The 18261-nt window shown below is 38.4% G+C and overlaps 1 protein-coding gene across 5 annotated transcripts in view; it reads left to right on the forward strand.

Annotated features, from left to right (window-relative positions):
- Positions 1-18261, forward strand: part of LOC139973180 (rho GTPase-activating protein 29-like) — an 80698-nt gene that overhangs the window by 43951 nt on the left and 18486 nt on the right. For all 5 annotated transcript variants that reach the window (XM_071979692.1, XM_071979684.1, XM_071979675.1 and 2 more), the window contains 12 exons: positions 1248-1341; positions 8015-8155; positions 9609-9673; positions 10249-10293; positions 10762-10827; positions 11553-11633; positions 14227-14406; positions 14900-14977; positions 15470-15529; positions 16268-16324; positions 16906-17045; positions 18130-18239. In XM_071979692.1, coding sequence (XP_071835793.1) covers positions 1248-1341; positions 8015-8155; positions 9609-9673; positions 10249-10293; positions 10762-10827; positions 11553-11633; positions 14227-14406; positions 14900-14977; positions 15470-15529; positions 16268-16324; positions 16906-17045; positions 18130-18239 — 1117 coding nt within the window. The remainder of the gene's footprint in view (positions 1-1247; positions 1342-8014; positions 8156-9608; positions 9674-10248; positions 10294-10761; positions 10828-11552; positions 11634-14226; positions 14407-14899; positions 14978-15469; positions 15530-16267; positions 16325-16905; positions 17046-18129; positions 18240-18261) is intronic.

The raw sequence follows: 18261 nt of genomic DNA on the forward strand, positions 1-18261 counted from the left end.
TATTTCTTTTAAGCTGAGTCCAAAGTTTACGGTAGTGATCAATGTTAAACGTGGAGAGAACAGGCTGTGTGGGATGCCATTCAATGGCTGCACTGTAGTAATAGCCAGAAATACACACAAAATAATAATACATATATGTATATATATATATATATATATATATATATATATATATATATATATATCAGTCATGTGAGAAGCCAGCTGTACAAATAAAATGGTTCTTTGCGTTTTATCAAACGTAATCAGTATTACTGTATGTCTGCATATTAATGGCTAGTGGATGGATAGTACATGTTGGGTGGGTGTAGTTTATTCGTTTATTTGCTTATTTAAAGATGGATGATATGAAGCTATTCTCCTGCAGTTGATGTATAATTGATAAAGACATTACTACATCGATTTGTTGCTTGTGGTATAGTTGAATAATGTGTTAAATTATTCTAGTTTTCAAAGCTATGGAAAGACTGAAGGCTGCACATTTGATGCTTCTAGATATTTAACAACTTTGTTTGAAGTATCATGAGTATAGGAATATATAGTTTTAACAGATTGTAATTGCTAAGACATTTACAGTTACAGACAGTGTGTAAAATTGAGTGAGGTATGCCTACAGTTTGAGGAAGAGCAAAATGGGTCATTACAAGCTCTTAATTACTCTGTATTTCCAGTGAAAAGGTAAATTTTTGCTGATCTATGCATGTGAAAGTGCATTATGAGCAACAGGCCAACTTTCCATGTCATAAATTGATGACGTGTTCTAAATAATTGATGGGATATTTTGCGACTGCTATGCAAAGAAAATTACCAGAGCATGATTTTGAAGTCTTTTTCAGTGTGCAGCTTCTTGCAAGATACAAAAGAGTGCTAATTAAAAGGTAGTCAGTATAGGCCACAAATTAAAGCATGCTATAATTGCAAGAATTTTTCAAAAAGTACTTTCCTGGAGGTCTTCACTATCCAAATTGTTCTCAGACATTGTTAAGGAACACACTAGATGACTGAATGTCCCAGTGAGGAAAATTTCCCCGAAGGTTTTAATAAAAACAGTTTCAGAATTTTGACCAAAGGTGACCATATTTGAATATCTTGCATATTTGGGGCCAATACAGTAGACCTTTAAGGCAATTGAGGCACGTACTGCTGTGTTGAACCATTTATTTATTTGTTTGATTCACTACACATCACCAAGAAGAAGATCTGGCAATAAAATTAAGCTTTCTGCTTTTTGTTTGTTTTTTCAACAGTCATTTGAGAGTTTGACCTCTGTGGGAAGTACAGCCGATCATTATCTCTATGGCAACCACCATATTTCATCTTCGGATAAGCATCAAGCTGTCGGTAAGCTCTCTAATACCTGCTAAATGCCATGATTTCTTTTCATTAGACCTCCCATCGATGCGTTCAATCCGAGTCGAAGCAATCGCTCGTGTTTATATCAAAACTAACGTTTTCCACCACAGAGAGAGATGAAGGCAAAGTCTACCGTTGAAGCAGTTTAAGTCACTTTTCATTTTTTTTTTTTGCAATGGCTTGTGGTAATAAATTCCCCCTACTAGTAATGTAGCTTGTTAGTCCAACTTATGTCGTTGCTAATTTCAAAATAAGGAAGCAAAATGGGAAGCAAAAAAGTTTGAAGATTCTCTTTAACCTAAAGATGTACCAACTGTGGAGCAATTTTGTAAAGCTATCAGCTTTGACTTCTGTCACCGAAATATCTCTGTCAGCTGCAGTTAACCTTTCTCCTTAAACTGTTTTTCTCACCTGACAGGGTAAACACTGTACACCCTCTTTTGTTTTAGTTCAACAGTCAACAGAGAAACCTGCTTAATAACCAAGTTGATAAACTCTCTGTAATGTAAAGAATGGCAAACTAAAAGACCTTTTCAATTTCCTTTCAAATTTCAGACATGGAATGAAATAGCCTTTCTCTATTTTCTTACGGTTCCTGTATTTTCTTTGCTATATATTTAAAAAAAAAACTGTTTCAAATAATAAACTTAGACCGCTCCATGCCATCTCCACCTCAAGCTGTTTACGAATGCTCTGTTAGTACTTTTCTTGTTTCAAGCATTCCTTCCCGAGAATTAAAATCGTTCACAGTTGAACACAGAGGCAGAAGGAGGCGAGTAGGAATTAGCGGAGCTGGGATTTTAAACTGCGGATAAAGTTGACTTCGCGTGTGGTTAACCGTCGTTAATTGTGACCTTTATCGAGTCCCCTAGCTTTCCTACTTTTCTTCTTATCGAGGGCAGCGATTGTAATGAAAATGTGTTTGGAAATTCTTAGCATAACTCGAATAGCATGCGGTCTGGGTACAGATTTCAGTGGCCGGTAGTGCTAATGTGGACTCCCTTTTTTCTTTTTCTTGGTCCCAGTTGTTGACGATGTTTGTACACGAGGGAATAGATATATCTACAGTCAAACCTTAGTAAAAAATCAGTAAAATTGACACAGAAATATTGGCTTTGAAACAGAAAGAAATCGTACTATGGAGATGCTTTCCTGTTGAGTGGTAATGTACGCTGTTCTGTTCAGCATGAGAAACAGATTTCTCAAGGATCAAAGTTATTGATACTGCCAATACACTTGAGTTTGCACATTTCACTATCTGAAATCCACACTGCTAATATCTTTCAAGTCACTTAAATCTATCAAAGTATTGCAACATTCAGTCAGGCACGATGTACAGTACAGTTTATGTATTTTGCTGTGGTTGTATACATATTGCGTATCAAGGGATATTCTACACTTAGGTGGAATCTTGCGTAGAAGTATGGAACATCACCCTGTGTTTAGTATTCAGCGGTACACCGTCACAAAAACCCCTCCCACCCAACCCATTTGTTACCACTGCAGCAAATTCCGACAGAGTTTATGAAAACTCGAAAGCTGTTGCATCGTTATGACATCAAATTGCGATGTTTAAAATGGATCCAGCAGTAAGATACCATCATTCTTACACATACAGAATTCCTGGAAACATTCCATGTGGTCAGCTAGCAAAGAATGAAGACATGTTTTTGATATACACAGAATGCCCATAAATTTGTACGGTGGCTCTGGAGAAACATTTTGAGAGTGTAATTTCATCAGCAGCAAAACATTTGTAAATACCAGCATCACATTTTGACTGGTTTTGTAAATTGTTAACATGTTTCAAGTCTAAATCAAATTATTATTCTATTGAGTCATGGTTTGGAGTCAAATGATCTTTTAATAATATTAGTCCATTTTATTAAAGGGGACCCAAACCCAACCATTATCTTTAGTTTATATGACAGAGGTCTTTGTGAAGAACAACTCCCGCCAAACAGTTAAGAAATATCTTGTTCTGTTGGGTGATAATCTTAGTTTAAAAGTTGTGACTGGAAGCTGCCATTTTGTAAATGATGTCATAGCTACCACCAGGATCTGAAACCTTTTACTTTCTTTGACCCGGAAACCAATACCATCATTATGTCACATTAAGAGGTTCAATATGTTAGATTCAGCAATTTTGTAAACCCCATACCTATTACAGAAAACAAGGATTGTAATTATTAACAGATAAAAAAGTAAAGAATTCAAGCGCGTCATGCAGCTCGATGATGTCATAATTAGACTTGATCAAGTCTTCCACCCTGTGTGTCATGCAACCCTAAATCTGTGATATCTCCCAAACGGAACAAGAATTTGTCTCAGCTGTCGGAGAAGTTTTTCATGACAGTTATCGCATATTAATGATGGTGGTAGGGTTTGTGATTTCTAGCTATGGATGGTAGGGTAGGGGTGTGGGATATGTTGCTCATGACAATTATCACATAGATCAGTAATAGTGGTAGGGTTTGTGATTCCCAGCTGTGGAGGGTGGGGTAGGGGTGTGGGATATGTTGCTCATGACAATTATCACATAGATCAGTAATAGTGGTAGGGCTTGTGATTCCTAGCAGTGGAGGGTGGGGTAGGGGTGTGTGATATGTTGCTCATGACAATTATCACATAGATCAGTAATAGTGGTAGGGCTTGTGATTCCTAGCTGTGGAGGGTGGGGTAGGGGTGTGTGATATGTTGCTCATGACAATTATCACATAGATCAGTAATAGTGGTAGGGCTTGTGATTCCTAGCTGTGGAGGGTGGGGTAGGGGTGTGTGATATGTTGCTCATGACAATTATCGCATAGATCAGTAATAGTGGTAGGGCTTGTGATTCCTAGCTGTGGAGGGTAGGGTAGGGGTGTGGGATATGTTGCTCATGACAATTGTCACATAGATCAGTAATAGTGGTAGGGCTTGTGATTCCTAGCTGTGGAGGGTGGGGTAGGGGTGTGTGATATGTTGCTCATGACAATTATCACATAGATCAGTAATAGTGGTAGGGCTTGTGATTCCTAGCTGTGGAGGGTGGGGTAGGGGTGTGTGATATGTTGCTCATGACAATTATCACATAGAAGAATTTGTCTCAGCTGTCGGAGAAGTTTTTCATGACAGTTATCGCATATTAATGATGGTGGTAGGGCTTGTGATTCCTAGCTGTGGATGGTAGGGTAGGGGTGTGGGATATGTTGCTCATGACAATTATCACATAGATCAGTAATAGTAGTAGGGCTTGTGATTCCTAGCTGTGGAGGGTGGGGTAGGGGTGTGTGATATGTTGCTCATGACAATTATCACATAGATCAGTAATAGTGGTAGGGCTTGTGATTCCTAGCTGTGGATGGTAGGGTAGGGGTGTGGGATATGTTGCTCATGACAATTGTCACATCGATCAGTAACAGTGGTAGGGCTTGTGATTCCTAGCTGTGGAGGGTGGGGTAGGGGTGTGTGATATGTTGCTCATGACAATTATCACATAGATCAGTAATAGTGGTAGGGCTTGTGATTCCTAGCTGTGGATGGTGGGGTAGGGGTGTAGATCAGTAATAGTGGTAGGGTTTGTGATTCCTAGCTGTGGAGGGTGGGGTAGGGGTGTAGATCAGTAATAGTGGTAGGGTTTGTGATTCCTAGCTGTGGAGGGTGGGGTAGGGGTGTAGATCAGTAATAGTGGTAGGGCTTGTGATTCCTAGCTGTGGAGGGTGGGGTAGGGGTGTAGATCAGTAATAGTGGTAGGGCTTGTGATTCTTAGCTGTGGAGGGTGGGGTAGGGGTGTAGATCAGTAATAGTGGTAGGGCTTGTGATTCCTAGCTGTGGAGGGTGGGGTAGGGGTGTAGATCAGTAATAGTGGTAGGGCTTGTGATTCCTAGCTGTGGAGGGTGGGGTAGGGGTGTAGATCAGTAATAGTGATAGGGCTTGTGTCTGCTTTGAAAGACCCATCTCCTTTAAACCGTTAAAACCGAAACATGGCACATGCTCTTCGAATCCAATCATTTTTGGTTATATTCAAAACCTGTGACGTCTGAATCCTCTAAATATATTTCAATCTTCCCTTCTTCACTCGAATTTGAGCAAAATGGTTCAGCAACATTTTAGGAAGAGCGGAAAAAAATTTGACAGTTGAAATGCTTCACTGTAACATCCAGACTGCCTTACATTTTTATGGTTTGGCAAAACCGTTACCCCAAGGCATTGTGTCCATTCAGAAACCCAAACACATTTTCCTCCACCTTCTGCAACCTCCAAATGGTGTTACATTTCATCCTCCCTGACAATACTCGATGAACTCAGTGTGAGATGCACGGGAGGAGATTAGTGGCCCCCCTGTATCTGATCATTGCATTAAATCTTGTAATGGGAGGGGGGCGCAGAAGAGGGTACCCACTCAGGAAGGTGTGAAATAATGTTATCTATATGTGCAAGGGTGTTTTCAAAGACAATCCTATTTCATCTTTAAGCTGCTGAAAATGCCAGTGATTTTAGTAGCAAATCTACAGTGCCATGTTTTTCTTAAATTTTATTTACGCTCAAATCAAAGATAGTGTTTGCATAACCGTGTCGTTCCTTTCGTTTAAAGTTTTTCTTTGATCTTTGGAAAGTTAAAGGTCATCGGTATAGCCCTCCCCCACCCCCCACCCCCAAGTTAAGTGCTAAAAACTGCTTTAAAAAGTAGCAAAATGATGCTGCATGTTGTCAAGAATGTGGATGCTGATGGCAGCTGGCTGTAATATGTTACTCAAGTTTGAAAATGAGGTGACCACTTATCTGACTTTCTAGCATATTTGTGGGCCATATAATACTGATGACCTTTCATTACTGTCCACGACTCATCCCATCAGTGAATGTATCTGGTCTTTGCCAGTGAATTAAACTTAAAATTGTTTTTTTTTTTGGTGGTATATTTGCCAAAACCTTTCATCTATTTCCTTCACCCTACCCACACACCCAACCCCACCCACCCAACCCCACCCACCCCTTCCATTTATGTCAATCTTGACAACGTTCTCCTGTACAGTCAAAATTGGTAATATTGAGAAACTGTTACTACAATATAAAGTCATAGCGGTCACAATCAATGGCAGTACGTATGCATCTAGAGCGTGCGGGACGCTCCTACCAGCATGTAAGCTTAGCCCGGTGTCTCGAGTTACAGAGGTTTTCTTCCTGAATTGTTTTCTATCCGTTTGAAGACTGTTTGTAATTCAACAGGCTATCATGATCAGAGAGCGCAGTATATACGACGGTTGATGGTCGCACCGTAGGATGAATAGCATGCAGTTAAACAGCTACAGTGTACTTTCGGAAGAGAGCAAAACAAATTTGTTATTGTTCAAACCTCTTGGCAGAGTTTATTTCCAAGGACGACGAGATAATGTATTGTGAATTGGTAAAGTGTGTACGGATGGTGTATGGATGGTGTACGGATGGTGTACGGATGGTGTACGGATGGTGTACGGATGGTGTACGGATGGTGTATGAGTTAAGTACCAGAGATAGGAAGATGGATGTGAATTTATCGAAATAACTGAAACTGCTCGATATAGAGCGTACACACACACCCCGCCGAAGTTCTCCCTTCCTAACCCTGAAATGAGTTTGATGGTGTTCCTTGATTCATTTCAGTCATAGGTTGTGGTACATGCATGTGCTATTAAAACAATGACAGGAAGAAAAAACAAACAAATGAATTGGGAGTGTATGACTGTCAAGAATTTGTTTGTATTATTTACTGTACAGGAATAGAGGCACAAAGAAATGACTATGGTACTAGCCATCATAATGTCCTATGTACAGTATGACTCAAGAACAAATGTTAAATATTTGAAATCTTAAGTCTTTGAAAATGTTAATGATTCCTTCACGAAGGTACATATCAAGCTAACATGGCTTGATTTGGTTGTAGATATTGTGGAAGGAAGGGAGGGGGGAGGGAGTGGAGTTGTTGATCAGAAGCATCTCTTGGCCAATGATAATGCTTGGGTTTGCTTCCCCTTTCTGTATAGTTTGTGTGTGTGTAAGGAAGGGGTGGTGAAGAATTGTTCATCAGAAGCATCTCTAGGCCAATGATAATGCTTGGGTTTACTTCCCCTGTCTGTAGAGTGTGTGTGTGTGTGTGGGGGGGAGCGGGGGGGTGGTGATGGTTTGCTTTCCCTGGCTGTGCAGGGTTCAGGGGGGGGGAATTTTCATCAGAAGCATCTCCAGGCCAATGAAAATGGTTGCAAATTGCCCTGGCCATAGAGTGTATGTGGGGGAAGGGAGGATGGGGGCTTGTTCAGCACAAGTATCTCAGTCCTATAGGTAAATGATTGTTGAATTAGCTTGCCCTGGCTGTAGAAGGTTCAGTGAGAGAGAGTGTTTCGGCACAATTGTCTTTATTGTATAGGCCAATGATGAGCATTCTGTTTCCCCCCCCCCTTGGATCTGACACATGAGGGAGGGGGAGGCAAGGAGGAAAGAGGTCTTTGTCACAAATGTCTCCACAAATCCAATAATGATGGTTGTGTTTGCCTCTCCTTTAACTCTAAAGTTTATATTATCTCTTAATATTTATCTTTGATCTATGTTACTGAAACGTTACAAAATTCTTCGATCCAACCAAATGAAGCCAGAGGATGATGCATGAAATACATTTTAAGTAGTTATGATTATGATATATTGACAGGTGACATTGGTAGTATGGAAGATGTGGACAACCTTTTGATGAGGCTAGACACTGGAGTCGAGATATCTCTGGAACGGAACAAAGCCTGGTCCAAATACGCCAAGGACATCATCGCATACGTACAAAAGAGGTTACATTTAGGTAAGGGCCGAACATACTTTAGACTCGTAAGAATTATCCTCATAAAAAAAAATAAAAAAAACAGTTATATCCGCAAGAATAACGGTGTCAAATCAGTACTCGCATTCTGCAATTTAGTGAAAGATTTTTTGCAATATCTATATCATTCATTCATTCAATTTATTCAAAGAACTTTATTTCAGTCACTCTTGAAATTAACATATAATGATACACCAAACATGATATTTTTCAAGAGAAAGAGACTGAGGAGTGTCCACATGAAGCTTGGAGTAGCTTGTAAACGTGAACACCTCCTTTACAAAATACAAATATGTCTAAATATGAGACAACAAAACTAGAGAGAGAATGAAAGGGTTACAGCAACTTAAGGTGAAAAAGGCTAAAACAGCACTAAGAAATTGTTAGTCACAGTTGCTTGGTGATAAGATGATGTTTGAGGGCACTTTTAAAAGTAATATTTGCGGGACATTTAATGACATGATCAGGGAGCAAATTCCAGAGATTAGGTCCTTGGAAATGGACGCTGTGTTGTGCGGAAGTGATATTTTACATTACACTAGGCGTACACCCAAACAGGTTGTTGTTGTTAAAATACCTTGCATGGCACATAATTAAAATGCATTCAAGTAATGATGCGAATGGGTTAAGAGATTCATATCGGTTCCTTTCGTTATATACCATCTAAGTTTGTTGTCAAGTTTTTCAAAGCTGATCCAAAAAGATTGCTTTGTTTTACAAAAAGTTTGTCCCAGCAGCGAACAGACTTAGTAGGTTATCGCCGGCAAATCTGGATGATACAAGATCAGTAGTTGGAATCGGTTGAACTTGCTCCTTTGTAAATCTATGCTTGTAGATGGATAACATGGTTCATAACATAACCAAGTTGCCAAAATGTTTGATTTGGGCTTGGTCTGTCTGCACTCTCCCATAAATATAACCAAAAATATAAAGTCTGCTTTTTTCTCCAAGAAATTACTAAAAACACAGGTCTGGCTGGAATATGAATTTGAAAGCTTTGCATTGAGTAGGGTGTACCTTTACAGCATGGAGACCAAACTATAAATGTAATATTTAAACATTTTGTGGATATTACCCATACCCCCTCATTTTAAGTTAAATTGCAATAATTTGCTTAGTATACTCATGTCTAGCAAGTTCTTCATGTCTTCATACTCCAAAACAGAAAAATTTATGTGTACATTGTAATATGTTATTGTTAGTGCTTGCAAAACTTTTATGCAGTGTATGGCCTTAAGTATTATCATTACCTAATTATAAGATGGTTATAAGTATTAACAGATTGTAGGTACCTTATTTTCCCTTGAGTAGACAGCTATTATACCCCACAAGAGTAGTGTGATAAGGTCAACACAAAATCTACCTCTCAACAACTCTTCTAGTCTTACTTATTAACAAGTTACACAAAATCTATCTTCTTCTCCTTTCCATCCAGAATTGGAATTTTCAAGAAATCTTGCCAAGCTTGCTGCACAAACTCAAACCACACTCAAAGAAGAGGTGAGTGTATAAATTATAATTACAATTTACTATTATTATTATTATTAAGTGATAGATGTAAATCCATTCTACTCTAGACTTGCGGTCCGCAAACCTTTTGGCCCACAACCCAGAATCTTCCATGAGATCACCGAGCTATGGCCAACCAGACCATACCCATTAGAATCTGTGCTCAGATATGCATGAATGCTAGCTTATTACAATAGAATTGATTTTTAAATAAAATTATTTGTAATTGATCACCACCAGCGTGCTCTGAAATTGTACATAATTTCTTTTTTTCTTCTTGGAAACCAATTCTTCACCACTCACTTTTGGGTCTTGCCTCACAGTTTGGCGACCATCACTCTAAATAACAGTAGTAAGGTTGTATTTGATTTACACTTGACTGTTACGATTCGAGACATTTAAATATGAAAATGAAAACAAAATGGATAACGGAACATGGTGTGTTGAGACAAGGTTTTCTAATTTGTTGGACTATGACATATCAACAGTTACAGTTTAAGTTTTTTTTTAATATTCCTTGATGAACTCAGCTGTGTAATAAATTTTGATTGTCATTTTACCCGCAGAGCTTCCTACCGTTCCATTCTGCGTACTTGTCGACTTTAGAGAATGTGAGTAGTTTGACAAATTTATATATGTCAAAAAGGAAAAGAATAAAACGGGAAGTGAAAGAGTTTTCATTGTAAACTTCAAATTTGACATTTCAATTTACAATTCTATTGATTAAGTCAAATCTTCAAATGCCAATAAATTTTGAAGAAAGCAATCTCTAAAGTGTTGTTACATTTGGTAGGCAACATGAGCTTGAAGCAAAGAACCATGATTTTGTGTATCTAGATGTATCATTAATATTGGATGCTATTTTGTTAAGTTGGTGACCAACCCCAGTCCAAGCAATTGAGTGGGGGAAAAACCCTCCCCTCCCCCTCCCCCCTCCCCTCCCCCTCCCCTCCCCCCCAAAAATTGTCATGACCTCACATCTGTTTGCTTCGGTCCAATTTACTTTGATGGCATTATTCATCCCACTGTTTTGAGATAAAGAGATAAGAGTTGCCTTCTGTTTGCCTTCTGTTTCTTAGGATATGGAATATTCACGGAATTGTGAGGCGGCATTCACTCAGCTGCAAGGTCAGAAATTTGTAGAGGTGAGTAGCGATTGTGGAGGTCTTAAATGGGTATAGTCTGCTATCTCGATGCAGTGCCTGGAGGTGATTTATGTTATGTTATTTATGTGATTTAATTTATGTTAAGTTCAAAATGTTCATATTCTGATATTCCTATATAAACTTCTAGTAATTCATTTCCTAGTAATGGCACAATGTATAACACAGAAAGTTAGACCAATGATTTGCTTTCCATTGACCGGTTTCTTTGAAACTATTACTATGTCAATAGTGTAGAACATGTCAAGTGGAAAATGAAGGGCCCACCTCCCCTTCCCCCCTCCCCAATCTTTTGAGCATATGTTTGACATTTCTCAGAACATTAGCATCACAGCCCTTAAACAAGATTTCTATTCAGCGGTGATTACCTTTATTTGTCAAGGATGAGTCAAGACAGCGGACCTAAGAAAGATCATCGTGCTTCTGTAGTCTCATTTCTTGCTTCATTCTGTTTTCACATTCCTTTCATCTGATTGTCACAGCTCCTTCTTCCCATCCATTAATGATAAACTCTAAAACATTACTGCAGCAAGCATTTGGCATGCCGTTGCTCCTCTTCGATCCCATCTCAAGAATGCCGAGTCGTGCTTAATGTTATCTCTCAACGACAATGATTCTCAGATTAAGTTCGTCGGTATGTTTTTTATTCCTCGTCGTCGTCGTAGTAATTATCCCATCAATCAAACCTGTACCTTTCTCCTCGACAGCAACTTGAATCGAGGCGGCTGGAGCACGATTCCAAGAGGAAATCCATTCGGCACACGTGGAATAGCATCAAGAAAGAAATGGTGAGAATGATTTGAATTGCATTCCGTTTGTCGACGACTGGCATCCTGGTTTTGATCCAAGATTCCAAGATTCAGTTATCACCGTATGTTTATCATCCTACAGTATGTGTCGTTAACATCAAATGGGACAGTCTCGGCTATAGCCATACCTATACAATGTGCATACAGTATCAGGGGTGATGAAGGGTCATTGTCTCTGTTTTAAGAATCTTTGTTAAGGAAGAGCGAAAAAGTACTTGACTGCCCCGTTGGGGGAGTCGTCACATTTCCTTTTCTCACTATGCCACATGGAGTTTGTTTTCAAATCGAAAATCATAAGATTCCGAAGGTCTCACATAGATTGTTAACAACTTTGTATCATTCACCACAAGTTTCTGTCAACCTATATATCTGAACACACAGAAGCAACTATAGTTTGATATATAACCTAAAAAGTTGGAAATTATGTAAGGGTTAGCTATGCTATAATATAGAATTTGTTTGGGCCACAAATACATGTACATTATCATGTTATTGCTTAACAAAGGGTGATATACATTAAAGCATATATTCCCACGTTAGAACGCTGATTGATCGTAATTCTAGTAATACAGATACATTTATATATATATATATATATATATAGAGTGAGTTCAACCAGCTATAGGTACGTGTGTCTGATTTGTGGACATATGACGTAGTAGGTCCAACATGAATGTTATTGAGTTAAAATAAGTATGTGTGTATAGTAGTTGGAAGTAGAACACATATTTCACTAATTGAATTAAGACCTCCAAAGAGCAGGATATATTATCTTGTTTCACTTCATCTCCCACAAGCGCAAAGAATAGAATATAGGAAAAGCAAATTGGTATATTGGTCGAGTAGGCAAGCAGTGCAGAAGGGACTAAAATAGTATTTCAAGGTGAAACTTAGTTAGCCACAGAACTAGGTTAGGACCTCATGACTTATAATTTCATATAATTTCCTTCTGATTAGGAGAAATCATTTTGAGACCAACAGCTGGCCATGATTTTAGTTACGCAAACATCTATAATTATGATGAACTTTAACTAGGACTGAACTCTCTTTACATTCCCCCCCCCCGCCCCCCTATCAGTATGAGGATCTGGTTACAACACCTTGTAGGAGTGATATCATAATATATATTGGCATATGTAGGGTTGGGTAAATCGATGTACATTCCAGGACCATCAGACAAAAGTTTAAATGTTTATAATTGTGATTTGATGGTTAATGTCTTCCCCCCCCCTTCCCCTGACAAGCAGACATGGTAATAGGTGACTGGAGAGGATTCGTTTGATGAAAGCTTCCTTTCCCTAGTTTATACTGTGTCTGCTGCTGAGCTTGAATTTAGCTTCTGGTACAAAACCCACCAGGAGGCCAAATCTCTTCATGGATTGAACATTGTTGATGTGTAGCCAAAAGTTGAAGGGAGTCATATGTCTCTCATTGATTAGCAGCATTTCTGGTTTCTGCACTGGGACATGGGGGGTTTGCCTCAGAGTTTGTAATTTGTTCAAAAACAACTTAAATAGTTAGCCACAGTTTCACTCCAGAGATGTTAATTTGCGTTCCCTCACTTTCCTCAATATTGGATAATGTGGTCAGATGCTGGTGGTGTAATCATAAACGATGGGTAGGGACTCAAATGCGGTCTTGTAGGAGCAGGTATCGGGTAGATAAAGTGGGCTCCCTCTTGTCCTAATTCTGGGTATACCTGTCAAAGAAGAGAAGGATGGATGTGTCGTTAAGTAATCGTTGATCCATAACCACGATACCAGATATCATTTAATATAAGGTGATGTCTGCCTTTGGTAGCTTATGTTTTACTGCACTGTTTACTAATAAACTAAATACCACATATGTGGTGCTGTTAGACTCATCTAGGCTCTTGAGCTAGATGCAGTTCAGATCGGCTATTAGCTGCTTTCATGATGTAACAAATAGAGACTGAAAGTTTTCTGTTCCAGAGTTGTTTTAAAAATAGATAGATATTGCCTATATCTCAGTAGAAAGCAGATTGCTTGTGTGTTTTGGGCAGGCACAGATGGTGTTAATACACCTGGCATATTGACATATTGTCCAGTGTAGGTCAGGGTTTTGGCATCGACATACAAGGGATTAATAATGTGAAAATCAGTTTCAAAAATTCGGATTAGATATGGGTCAAGAAGAGTTTGACAATTTTTCTAATCAATATTTTTGGTATGATTACTGTTAGTGTTATGTGAATGTATCTGGGCAATGACAGTTTTACAACTGAAGCCATAAAAAAATAATAAATAAATAATATGAAGCAATGGGAGGAATCACTTATTACCATTTTTCAATTTGTGTTAAAACATTGGCGAATGTCATAATTTCTTAAAATGAAATCTCTTAATTTTGAACCAAACTTTAGGTTCGTTAATACCCGGGACCTAATGCCAAAACATTCTTTCAAAGCCATTCTGTATCAAGTAATCTAAACCGGGGAATCCAGTTCAAGGTCCGTTCAACTCGGAATTTATTTCTAAGGCAGTGGAGAGGTGAGGTGTAAGATTAGCAGCGCTCAGTTTTCGACAAACATGTTTTCTTGTTTTCTTGGTAGCACGAGTGTCACACGAACCTAGGGAAGGCTCGTCAGCTGTATTACACCAGGTACCAGGATTACGAGAGGGCCAAGGCCACAGTCGCCAAATCAGAAAACGAGGCAATGAATACCAGCAGCGGGTCTCATTCGGCAAAACTGGATAAGAAGAAGAAATTGGAGGAAGATAACTTGGTCAAGGTGAGATGACAAAAGAGAAAGAAACAGTAGACCCATGGTGGAGTTGTAGACTCAAAATTATGTTAAATCATCCCATCCTTCACAGACATTTCAAACAGAAAAGAAGATTTTATGTCATCAATCCTTCAAAGAGAATTTGAATAAAGGATTTAGAAACATCATTCCTTCCTAGAAAACTCAAAAAAAGGTTTTATTATTAGTCAACTCCGAAGTAATTTGAAGTCATCTATCAAGACGGATTTAAAAACCATTAATCCTTCACAAAGAACACGGAAGGACTCAAGACTATTTGAAATCATTGCTCCTTCATGAAGGATTTCAAAATTATTTTAAGTCAATATTACCTTTACAGAAAACTCTTTACATGCTGAAATTTTATATCCAATTCTGCAAATTCCATGCATGTTATAGCAATATTTATAATGAAATATTGAAGTAATGGTGATAATAATGAACTCTATGTAACATGTTATCATGATGTTCTCTGTGACAGGCTCAGGAGGCAGAGACCACCTACAAAGCTTGCATCCACGAAGCTAATGCCAAACAACAGGAACTGTTGAAAGTCAAGGTGAGCGGAAAGTTTCACTTATCGGTTGCTTCAACCATGTGTAGCAACATTGTTTAATAATGATTCAATACACAACACTTAGTTCAATGTCAATGCAATATACATCCAATCTATGTGTTGGCTGGTTTGAGTTTGTGTATGTGTTGGCATTTAAAATCTGGCCCTAAGCCAGAGTAAACAATCTAATTAACTACTTTTCACACAAGAAGCAGGCCCGAAGCTTATTATTATTATTACCAATGCGGAGAACAAAGGCAAGTTATTTGATGTACATATTTGGACATAAAGTGGGTACTTTTAACAGTCTCTACAGGCCATTTGTTTGAATATATTGAGGGAATATGTCCATTATATATAATAAACATATTCCAACCTCTTAGCTGAGAAACCCATCCCTATGTGTTTCCTACTTCATGCTATGTGTTTAGGTAACTTATTTCTTATCAGGACTGCTTTGAAACTGCTGTAATGTTTTAATTTTTCTCTTAATAGAAAGAGGTTCTTACACAACTCAAGGAACTTGTGTTTCAATGCGACCAAACTATGAAAGCGGTGAGCAAAATACAAATCCATCAGATGTATAGTTTTTGCCTGAAGGCTACAACAGTCTTTGTAGCCTTACTCTGCTTTGATAGCGGAATATATAATTTCATTATTTGTAACATGCTAACTAATAGCTTTTCTGAGTAAGGAGACAGATGGACTCTCATATCAGAGAAGACAAACCTGAAATAACTTTGAGGAAGTGCAAACCTCCCCCCACTCCATCCCCCCACCCCCACCCGCCTTCTCAGGAAGACAAAAGCACAACAGTTGATATTAAATTTATGTCTTAGACAAAAACTTTTCACAAACAGCTTCCATGCAAGAACTGCTAAACTAATGGTGTTTGGTCATGTTAAGGGCCCTGTCAGTTTGTCCAATTTGTGATGGATTGGGGAAGGATTATTTTATCTTTAACTTCTCCACAGGTAAAGCAGTGATGATTGTTAGGTTAATGTCTCATTACTGTTTGTAGGGGTGGGGATTGAATTGATCATTAATCACATCTTTATCACATAGCTCAATGATAATGATTGTGTTTACCAGGACATGTGAGGTTTTTTTTCTTGTTTTTGCTCATCATAACTTCAACGATGATAGTTGTGGCTATGTCTCTCATGGCAGATTGTGGTGTTAGCCTAGTTATAATACTCAATTGGATTCCGTAGGAAACGGATTGAAGCCACTATGTCACTGTATTTTTTTTGTTTTGCTCTGATGGTTTGAGTACTTCTCATTTGCCAACAGGTCACGTACGGGTACTTTCAAATCCACAAGTCTGTATCAGCACCAACTCCTGTTCAGGTAAGTCACTCGATAGAGAGACCCTCAACCCTCTGTGGTTAGGTTGCAGAATGGCTGTATTGTTTATTGATGAACGATATGAACAATTATATCATTGATTAGATGGTGCAAAACGGCAATTTGAAGTCTATGCTTGTCTTTGAGAGCAAAAATACCAAACCCTTTCAGTAATTTGGTTTATATTAGAATATGAAGAAATAAAATTTTTTTTTTTTAATTTGCAAATATGTTTGTCTTGGTCCTGTGTGAAATCTCAGTTTAAGTCATCCTTTTTATTTTATGATTTTCAATTAATTGAATGGTTTTGGTCTCATCTCAAGGTTTTTGCTTTCAATTTTCAGAAGAATGTATAAAGGTATGATATACATAGTTTTTTAATATGTACCCTGTTCAAAACTGATCAAAGTAAGAATTATGACTAAATACCTCAAAGGATTGTGGTGAGCAAAATTTCATTTATACAGAAATAATTCAATTATGTGGGGATATTACATGGCACTTCAGAACGATGATCAACGAAAAGATATCTCTCAGATTTTTTATAATGAAGGAATTTCCCTTTCATGAAATTATTTCAACAGTTCCAGGCGCTCTGCGAGCAGGCCAAGGAGTATATTCCGGGGATACAATTCAAGGAATATCTGAAGCACAGTATGCCAGTCTTGTCCAGCCATCTCAATCATGACGCAGAAGTCTTCTCTTTCGAACCCTACGTATCAGAGTAAGTCACATTGCACCTGGTATCTGTGCCGTCTCATTTATTAGAATTACTATGCTCACTTACCTTACCCCTCTGAACTATTGCACTTTTATCTTCTGAGCACTATTTCACTGATTTTCCTACAATTTCTTTAAAAAAAATATAAAAAACACATTCGATGATAAAAACATGCAACATGCAAATCTGGTCCAGCCATCTCCATCCTCATATTACTCCCCCAATCCATCCGGCAGCTCTCGATGCATGCGGAATCTTTCTGTTTTCCATCCGGGAGTTTTCCTGAAATGCTTTGAATTACCTTCAATCCTCCATATTGTTAGACCATCCGTAGTTTTACTTCATCCTGTTCAACCTCCCCAGGCATAAAAAAGAATGATGATGCCTGTAGAAATGCCAAGAAAAAGTCAGCGTCAGAAAGGTTTATTTAGGGCTATGTCCTGACTGTTTCAGTTATTAGTCTGACGTACATTTACTCATATACATTGTGGTATGGTACCCTGCCCTCCCATCTACTCTTCAACATTTTCTGTTGATTCATTTTTTAACACTGTATCATATGAGATTCAAGTGTCTGTACGGGGATACCAGCAATCTTACGTTACTGTTGTATTTATGAACCTTTACAAGTTTGGTTGAAAATTGTTAACTCCTACACCCACCCCCCCCCCACCCCCATCACACCCCACTTACTGAAATACAGCCTCTTTCTTGTCTTCAAAGATGCACCTTTCTAGCTGGAAGGTAAATTTAAGATGTTTCAATCTTTTAAGGAATCTGTGGAATTTAATGTGTAAGGTTGCTTAGGATACCATCAAGTTCTGACTAGGATTATAGCGTTCCTTGCCCATTGAGAAGTTTTGCAATACTCAACCCATATCAGTCAAGTTTATCTCTATTAAAAGTTAAAAAATATATTTTTGCTCATCGTATTGGAGATTTAACCCTGTCATAACTGGAGACTGTTTTATGGTACAAGGTAAATTTTCCAGATTCGTTTTTTTAATTTCTGGGAAGTAGAGCCTACACATCGACCCAAAACTAAAAAATAGCAATTACATCTCTCTCGTTTTGCTTCTTTTAAAAGGGCTGCTGATCTCCGAGACAGGAAACAGAGCACCCATTCGTTCGACAGCGTCGACGAAGAACTACGGAACATGAAGCGAGGGAACAGACTCAGCAATTCACATGAAATAGGTAACCACGATCGTAGAATTCC

Source organism: Apostichopus japonicus, chromosome 2 (genome assembly GCF_037975245.1).
Source record: "Apostichopus japonicus isolate 1M-3 chromosome 2, ASM3797524v1, whole genome shotgun sequence".
Classification (NCBI taxonomy): domain Eukaryota; kingdom Metazoa; phylum Echinodermata; class Holothuroidea; order Aspidochirotida; family Stichopodidae; genus Apostichopus; species Apostichopus japonicus.